At 42.4% G+C, this 10000-nt stretch overlaps 1 protein-coding gene across 2 annotated transcripts in view; it reads left to right on the top strand.

Moving 5' to 3' along the window:
• Positions 1–8048, top strand: part of klf15 (Kruppel-like factor 15) — a 15428-nt gene extending 7380 nt beyond the window's left edge. Inside the window, exons 3-4 of one of the 2 annotated variants that reach the window (XM_047806899.1) lie at positions 7117–7181; positions 7633–8048. In XM_047806899.1, the coding sequence (XP_047662855.1) occupies positions 7117–7181; positions 7633–7820 (253 nt within the window). In that variant the 3' untranslated portion in view covers positions 7821–8048. Of the gene's footprint in view, positions 1–7116; positions 7188–7632 lie in introns of both variants that reach the window. The other variant, XM_047806900.1, reaches the window with a different exon arrangement.
• The last annotated feature ends 1952 nt before the right edge of the window (positions 8049–10000 follow it).

Raw genomic sequence — 10000 nt, 5'->3', positions numbered from 1 at the left:
GAACAGAAGAGAAGAAAGATGCTGTAAGTTAGTTTAGGTAGGATTGGGAGAGTGATGGTGAAGGATAGCAGGTGATGATGGGAGATGTGAAGTGGGCTAGCAGTCATGTCTGTAGCTGGGGAAGAACGTGTGAAAACCACGTCCAGGTCTTAGTTAGCGTCAGTGGGAAGCTCAAGCCGAGATAAAATCAGCTTTCCTTTTGGCAGACTGAAATCCCACAGCCCGCCTACTGCCACTGTTTGAGACTCACACAACAGAGGAGGGTAGATGAGGTTACTGGAAATGTGACATCTGCTCTGTGGACAAGTGAACCTTCGCAGGTGCCTACAGAGATGGGACTGAGACACGTATCACCCAAATGTGAGATTTCAAATATGGTTTGGTGAAATAAAATAAAACAATTAAAAGGGTAAGCCCTGCCCACATGGTTAAGCCCTGCCCACATGGTTAAGCCCTGCCCACGTGGTTAAGCCCTGCCCACATGGTTAAGCCCTGCCCACATGGTTAAGCCCTGCCCACATGGTTAAGTCCTGCCCACAATTAACACTTTAAGGGAGACTGAGAGTCCAACACTATAAGATCAACAATGCTATACAATATAACACAATTTAAATCACACAACTCCAGAATACGTTAAACAGATAGTACAAAAACTTACCAGAAGACAATATATTTAAATAAAGGGTTAAAGCATGACTCCTAAACCATGAGCACTGCAGTCAGATGAAGACTTCAGGACTGAGCTTAAACCGAACTATATTATTTATTATGGAAAAAACATGATCTGTGTTACACAATAAATATTTTCTAAAAGTTTTACAGTTTTAATACAGCAGAAGGGAGACAGTGAAGGGAAAAAGCTGAAGGATTGGGCTGAGGCCTGGAACCTCTTAAACGTCCTCAACACAAAGCAGCGTTTGTTAGCAGGGAGGCCTCTATGTTAGAGAAAGAACTTGTTGTAGGGAAAAAATTACTACAATTAACACCAGTGAGAAAATGTAACCCTCATCAGTCAGATGTGCACAAGCAAGGTGTGAAAACGTCCTGCTTATATAAAGATGAACTTAAACGTCATGGAACAAGACACTGCATACTGGGATAAATTCACAAGACATTGCCAAAGATATATGTGTGTGTACTGTGTGTGTGTGTGTGTGTGTGTGTGTGTGTGTGTGTGTGTGTGTGTGTGTGTTAGAATGGAAACAGCACACATTATGTAACCCCTTCTGAGCACTGACTCACAAACAAGTCCTAAACACTTCAAGCTCCGCCTCTAACCCTGATAAATTTGAATTTCTTGAACTGCGTTTGCATACTTGAACTTGATTGGCTCATATTTTCAGAATTGTAAAAATTCCCACTTTTTTCACTCAACTGACATTTGAACATCTGAATCTCTGACCATCTTCAAACCACAATTAGAGATATACCTAAGGTTCTTTAACCACTCATTCATCTTCTACCGCTTATCTGAACTACCTCAGGTCACGGGGAGCCTGTGCCTATCTCAGGCGTCATCGGGCATCGAGGACGGATACACCCTGGACGGAGTGCCAACCCATCACAGGGCTCACACACACTCATACACTACAGACAATTTTTCCAGAGATGCCAATCAACCTACCATGCATGTCTTTGGACCGGGGGAGGAAACCAGAGTACCCGGAGGAAACCCCCGAGGCACGGGGAGAACATGCAAACTCCACACACACAAGGTGGAGGCGGGAATCAAACCCCGACCCTGGAGGTGTGAGGCGAACGTGCTACCCACGTTCTTTAACCAGTTCTTTGTTATTCCATTTTTTTATACACAACAACACACAAACACAGTGCATAATAAAAATCAGTTTCTGGTCATGTTTACAATGCAAGTAGCTAGCAAACAGATGTATAAATAATAAATCTAACTTATTAACAGTGGGCAGTAGCGCATTACTGTATGCAGTTACTTTTTAAATAACTCCGTTACAGTTACCGGGGCGTTTGTCCGTTACTTTTTTTTAATTAATTCATTTAGGCTGAAGTGTACTGTAGCCTACAGACTAACCTGTTTACAGCAGCGACGCATTGCAGGATCGGTGGATGACATCCTGTAAACACGAAGACGCCGCACTGTGGGCGTGGTTCCGTTTATTCATGTATGTGTGGCAGTAACGGCGAGTCGAGGCGAGAGCAATACGAGTTTCTCTAAGTGGAAATATGCTCATTGTTTCTTTAAAGAAGTAACGAAAAAGGGACTTTTAACAGTAACACGTTACTTTTTGGTAATCAACAAATTAATGGAGTTACTTTCAGAATGAAGTAACTAGTAACTGTAACTAGTTACTATTTCTTAGTAACTAGCACAACACTGGTTATTAATAATAAAATCCACAGATTTCAAGTAGCAGTGTGGATGGAAGACGGAGCCTGCGATTCTCAAACACTCAGAATTATGTGTTTAACAAAAAAAAGTTCATATTGTACAAAAGCAAACATTTATCATCAGCACGATGCTACTTAAAGGATTTCATCTAAAGGATATCAATCTCAAACCTTCAAACTCATCACCACATGTAACTATAAACACAGCAACACAAAACTAAACCCACGTGTACAATTAAACACTGTGGTGACAGGCTTCAAACAGCTGCCAATGGTGAGAAACCCTCCTGAATACTGAAGAAAAAACAGCACTTCAGCACCAGGGATAGCGTCCATTGGTACTGCTGCCCGGCTTGCTCTGATTGGCCCACTACTGTCTCCACCCACCCTCCAGCAGGAGAGAAGAGAGACAGGTGGGGCCGGGTGACGTTGGCTAACGAGCTAGCACTAACAACTGTTCTGTGACTGATCTTTCAGAAAGCCCTGAAGAAGAAGATACCCATGAGGGCAGGTGTTAGGGTTAGCAATGCTCCTCCTTCACTGTACTTCACCCAGCATTCAAGTTACATGTTTTGTTTAATCACGTTTACCTGAATCTCGCCTATTCCTTTTTTTTTTTTTGCTTTTTTTTAAATAGAGCTTGCACCTAAGTCACCGCATCCCTCTAGTGACATTGCACTACACTAGTGGATAAAGCAGGTATGAGCACAACATGCTAACACCAAGACAACATGTAAAAGATTCTAAAACATTTTCTGGAAGCCAGTCTGCAGCAGGAAATGGTGACCCAGGGCCTCAAGCAAAGCTAGCAGAACATCCCAGAGAAGATGGTGGCCCTGAAGAAACAGCCTTCCTCGGCACCTAACTCCCCTGCTGAAGCTGCCTCTTCCCTCCCTGACCCCAGTAGTGACACTCATTAACTTTTAATAAAGCTAAAAGTTGAGGATGACGTGGGGGCCCACCTTAGTATGTTTGAGAGTGTTTCCACAAGAGTCAGGTGGTATCTGGATAATTGGTTGTGGATCCTCACAAATTTCCTCACTGGGGAGGCAATTGGCCTACTTTACCCTAAGCCAGGCAGAGGCAAAAAATTATGAGCCCGAGATCATGACCACCATGGGCTTTCCCCAACTGTCTCCATTGGAGCTACCGGCTCAGGGTTCAAGATAGACCACACCTCAAATCCTGAAGAGGCTCTAGCTGGACCGGCTATCTCCTTTTCAGATAACAGAGAGTGCAGAGTGATGGATTGCTTCCTACATATTCTGCTGGCTGAAGAGTTGCGAGCCATGGGGCTCCAGGGCCTAAAGACCCCACGGGAGATGTTCAACATCCTCTAACACACTGGCGACCCTGGAGATCGGTAGGCTAGAGTGATGGTAAGGGCCTGTTTAGTACACCATAGTGAGAGGGAGCAACACAGAGGATGCCCCATCTCTTGACCTAGTGCCCACAACAAACTCATGCCTACTGAGCCAGAACCACTGCCTGACCCCATGCAGGCTCTATGCCACTTGCCCACCAGATGTGCCCACCATCACTGTACACCTCAATGGCTACCAAATCCAAGTGCTACTGGACATTGGGAGCACAAGCATCATAAACACATTTGTTTAGCTTTTTTAGGTAAAGGAGCAGATCTGGAGGGTTCATGAGCATAGAGTGTTTGGTGAACTGGGATGTCTGGATGTTGTCTCCTTACCACCATCACAAGTCACTCAGGTTTGCAGACTGTGGAGCGGTGGGACGCTTTACATCCTTGGAAGCCCTCATGTCTGTGTCACCCACTGGCTCCAACTTTTTAGTTATGCTAGTGTTGCCAGAGTCACTGTCTGCACTTTGTACATAATTTACATTGTCCATGACCTGATTACAATCATACCTAATCTTTCTCTTCTCTCTGTCGAGCTCTATATGCCACTCCAGAGTTCACGAATTGTTAAAAGGCTATACAAATAAATTTTATTTGAATTTTTGAATCTTCACCCAGCTGTGGTTCTGGGCCAGCTTTATCCCTTGTCTGCAAATAGGACCCATAGAGCTCTAACAACACACTTATGATATGTCTTATGACAACGTCCATCTACCACCCCCAGATGGATGGGCTGGTGGTAGACACAGAGGGGAGTAATTCTACCCTATCTCCTTTTCACCATCCAGACTGTGCCACCCGGAAAGACCTGTTGAGAAGGAGTTGAAAAAGATGCTCCACGATGGTGTCTTCGAGCAGTCCATCAGCCCCTGGTCCAGCCCTACTGTTGTTGTCCCAAAACCAGATGTCGACCTCCAGCGACTCAACCAGGTGTCCGAGTTTGACATATCCCCTCCTCCAAATTGATGACCTAGTGGAGAGACCCTGATGGTTATCCCTACCCAAGACCGGACCAAGGTGCATTCTGGAAACTGAAGATAGTGCTCAAAAGCTGAGCCCCACATAGAGGAAATATGCCAGGGAGGAGTAAGAAACATTACCTACCGGTGAAATACTACCGAACAAGCAGGATGTTCACCCTGGTCATGGGCCATACAACCTGCAATGGATGGCCCAAGCAAAAGACAGCAATACACGGGTGACAATGTGGTTCCTGCCCCTTAAGGGCTTCTCCTTTCTGGTACAACATCAGCCTGGGGCTCAGAACAGTAACACCAATGACTCCTGCAGAGACATGCTTACTCGCACAGCCCACGGCAGCAGTTGAGATGAAGGCGACAAGCTTCCCATAGCTTCTGATGGTGAGACAGCAGGGATCCTCACACAACAATGCTGAAGAAAAAGTGGCACTTTAGCACCAGAGATAGGTTCCCTTTTACTGAACCTTGCATATTCCTTATTTTTGGTTATAAAAACAAATTGCTGCTCACACATAATTCACCTGGTTGTTCTGTGTGAGATTGTGCTCATACTTTCAGCCACATTGCTTTACAACCCAAGAATAGAAACACATTGTCTAAACACACAAATGACTAAACACGCATGGCAAAACCCACACATGACTACATACATGAGCAGCTAAACACACACGATTACATACACATGATTAAACACACAAATGGATAAACACACAGCTAAACACTACCGAAATACATTTTTAATGTAATTTAGTTTTCAGAAATAAACCATTACTTTACCAGCTGTTTAAAAAAAATCATGATTTATAATTAATGGAGATTAAGGATGCTTTCACACCTGCCTTGTTTAGTTCGGTTGAAGCGTACCAGAGTTCGATTGCTCGTTTGGTGCGGTTCGTTTGGGCAGGTGAGAACGCAGCAATCGAACTCTGGTGCGCACCAAAAGCGGACCAAACAAGCGTACCGAGAGCTCCTTGAAGAGGTGGTCTGTACGGTTTCAACGAACTCTGGTACGGTTCGTTTGTGGTGAGAACACGGTCCGAGATCGAACAGACCTAACTGCAAAAAGTATTGCACATTTTGGACTAAAGCAGCTGCCGTAGTGGGTCGTTGGCAATATTTTCGGGAGATGAGCATGTCACAGTAAAAGTAATGCTCGCCGCCTCCTGAAGTGTCTCGCGATGCGTCTTCGCCGTTTGCAGTGCATTAAAATGATATTTTCAAGCCACATCCGCGCTTCATTCTGAAAATTAATATTTGCATAGAACGCTGTATACGAGCGATGTAGTTGATTACAACCACGAACATAATCACAGCACGCAGTCGTCTCTCCATGGTGTGTGTATGCTGTAGTTTACTCTTTTTTTTACTTCCGGAGTTTCGTTGAAATTTCCAGCACGTTTATTCTGACCAATCGAGAAGCAGTTTAGGAAATACGCTCAAAGACATGTGGCCAATGAGTGATGTGGATGTTATCACATGACTGCATTTTGGTTCATTTCAACTGGTGCGGAACAGAACGATCAGTGTGGTCTATTCAGCACATAATGCCTCTATTCAGCACATAATGTCTTTTTAATTACTATTATTTTTAATATTTTCAGTCGAATCCGTTCCGCTTGAGGAATGCCCTAATAAATTAAACTCCATTCCGCGTTTTACCTACAGCATTGACCGCGCTGCTGCTTCCTGAAATCCATGGGCGTCGGAACCATTATATGTGGGTGGGACAGGACACGCCCACTTTGTCTTTACTGCCCACGTCCATGCACGTGGTGATGATTAACGAACAGCAAACATCACAGACTATCGCCTTAAACTTATAAGAAAATTACACTTATATATTAAATTACATTAATGTAAATAAATATAATAAATTTTATAGTAAATATGTCACACAACCGCCTGCGACAGACAGACAAGTTTATCAGGCGTCCTTTCTGTTTACCTCAGTGTGTTAAACATGTCGCTCATTTGGGTGTGAGGTTTACTGTTTAATACACTTTACTTTGTGTTTCAGGAGTTTTTATATAATATTCACTTTAAAATATTGTCTTTTCTTCAGAAAACAATTTAATGTAATAATTGCAGTATATATGGTTGAGATTGTTATACCACTAACTGTTAAAGTTCTGTTTGTTACTGCATTAATACTTTAAGGTTTCTTGAGTTTTCAGTTTCCATCCAGTAATCAGGACATTTTTGTGTTTCTTTGCCAGAAACAAATAAATCTTAATAACTAAGCGAGTTGTTTACATTATTTTGTTTTAAAGGTAGAAAAGAACACAGGTATCGGATCGGTATCGGTATCGGCCGATTCTGGCAAACGCTGGTATCAGAATCGGATCGGAAGAGAAAAAGTGGTATCGGTACATCCCTAATGTTATTATGTGATCTTTACAGAGTGCTAAAGAACTTCACATGGAGCAACGGAGTAGATGATGGGGCAGAAGCAGAGCAGTTAGGAGGTGAGTGTAAGTGAAATAAATCGTTTGTTCTGCTTGACTTGTCCTTATGTGAGCTCTTCACATGACCTCTGTGTCAGCGACTTTCCTCACGCTGTGACGTAAACGACAGCAACTTCTGTCAATATTTGTTTGGATGAACTTGGATGAGATGGAGATTATCAGGATGTGTGACGTGAATGAGCTTCAGACAGCAGATACACAGCACAGGTTCATTCACACAAACTGGTTTAAATCAATGAAGGACGTCAGATAATTTGTTTGTTTACAAAAAACAGAAATCCCCATTTTAATTAGCAAATTTTGTTTTGAGAAAGTAAATACTTAATAAAATTACTTAATAAAATGAAGTTTATAAATAAAAGTTCAGTTATTAAAAATAAGAATAATTATAAATTGAATTCTTTACTTTTTTCTACTTGATTCTTTCTTCTCTCCACATGCTGGACTGCAGAAGTTTGCTGCTGGTGTATTTTATTTTCTGGGCCATTAAATGCATGTTGTAACACCACATGGAGGGAATTTGTACAGAATGACGGTCGGAGCTCCAGGAGTCGGATCTGTTCTCCAAGTCTGCTGAAGTATCACAGAGATGATGAAGCAGCAGGACTCACAGAGCTGGTGTTGTTTCCTTTCTCATGATGATGCAGGCTGATTTAATATTCTTATAATCACTGATGCGCTCATCACGTTTAGACTTAAAAGATAAATAAAATGATCTAAATAGAAACAATGAACATAAATGTGTGTGATGATGATGATGATGATGATGCTAAATCTGTTAAATATAGATGTGACTAAAGTCTGTGTGTGTTTCTCACAGAGAGAACTCCAGGTCTAGCTAATAAAGAGAACCGAGTGCAGGGTTAACATTCTGTGTACGTTTCCCTGCTGAGAAAACTCCAGATGGACTAATCAGGACCTGAGTGAAACCACCTGGGGAAATTCTTCATGTGTTTTATAGCATAAAAATAACAACACAACAATAAAATTAACTTTGAACACTCACTGCCCCGAATTAACCATCAGATCACTCTGCCTCATGGGCGAGCAGCTGCTGGATTAATTCAGGATTAAGTCAGGATTAAATCAGGATTAATTCAGAATTATATCAGGATTATGTCAGGATTAAGTCAGGATTAATTCAGGATTAGGTCAGGATTAAGTCAGGATTAATTCAGGATTAAGTCAGGATTAAGTCAGGATTAAGTCAGGGTTATATCAGGATTAAGTCAGGATTAAGTCAGGATTAAGTCAGGATTAATTCAGAATTATATCAGGATTAGGCCAGGATTAATTCAGGATTAAGTCAGGGTTATATCAGGATTAAGTCAGGATTAATTCAGGATTAATTCAGAATTATATCAGGATTAGGTCAGGATTAAGTCAGGATTAAGTCAGGATTAAGTCAGGATTAATTCAGGATTAAGTCAGGATTATATCAGGATTAAGTCAGGATTAATTCAGGATTAAGTCAGGATTAATTCAGGATTAAGTCAGGATTAATTCAGAATTATATCAGGATTAGGTCAGGATTAAGTCAGGATTAATTCAGGATTAAGTCAGGATTAATTCAGGATTAAGTCAGGATTATATCAGGATTAAGTCAGGTTAAATTCAGTCTTTTACACTGAGGTTCCTCCAAAGCAAACACATCAAAGTTCCTGGGTTCCTAAAAAGGTTCCTGTGATTGTATATAATGACTAAGAACTGTGACTCAGTCAATCTATTCAATGCACAATAACATTTGATCATGAACGTGAACATTAACACATCAAAATCATTTACACCTGAACACCTGAAGAGAGGACGTGATGATGTGAGTCACTGAGTTATTCTCTTCATTTAACTCCACAGAGCTGACGGAGAATCAGAAAGCTCAGATTACAGACCTTCACATGCAGATGGAGTTTCTTTATAGAAAACTGAAGAACTGTCTCACTCTCAGCACTGTCTCTCTCTCTCAGCACTGTCTCACTCTCAGCACTGTCTCTCTCTCAGCACTGTCTCACTCTCAGCACTGTCTCATTCTCAGCACTGTCTCTCTCTCAGCACTATCTCACTCCCAGCACTATCTCACTCCCAGCACTGTGTCACTCTCAGCACTGTCTCTCTCTCAGCACTGTCTCACTCTCAGCACTGTCTCACTCTCAGCACTGTCTCACTCTCAGCACTGTCTCACTCTCAGCACTGTCTCTCTCTCAGCACTGTCTCACTCTCAGCACTGTCTCATTCTCAGCACTATCTCACTCCCAGCACTATCTCACTCCCAGCACTGTGTCACTCTCAGCACTGTCTCACTCTCAGCACTGTCTCATTCTCAGCACTGTCTCTCTCTCAGCACTGTCTCATTCTCAGCACTGTCTCTCTCTCAGCACTGTCTCACTCTCAGCACTGTCTCACTCCCAGCACTGTCTCATTCTCAGCACTATCTCACTCCCAGCACTATCTCACTCCCAGCACTATCTCACTCCCAGCACTGTGTCACTCTCAGCACTGTCTCACTCTCAGCACTGTCTCATTCTCAGCACTGTCTCTCTCAGCACTGTCTCATTCTCAGCACTGTCTCACTCTCAGCACTGTCTCACTCCCAGCACTGTCTCATTCTCAGCACTGTCTCTCTCTCAGCACTGTCTCACTCCCAGCACTGTCTCACTATTCAATTCAATTTATTTCTATAGCACTTTTAACAACTCCCATTGTCTCAAAGCAGCTTTACAGAAGTATGGAAACAGAAGAGAAGAAAAAATAAATATATAAGAAGAAGAAGAAGAAGAAGAAGAAGAAGAAGAAGAAGAAATATATAGGTATATATATGTATG

This window comes from Tachysurus fulvidraco, chromosome 23 (genome assembly GCF_022655615.1).
Source record: "Tachysurus fulvidraco isolate hzauxx_2018 chromosome 23, HZAU_PFXX_2.0, whole genome shotgun sequence".
NCBI lineage: Eukaryota > Metazoa > Chordata > Actinopteri > Siluriformes > Bagridae > Tachysurus > Tachysurus fulvidraco.
Note: the sequence above shows the minus strand (reverse complement) of the source record. Positions and strands in the feature narration are given on the sequence as shown.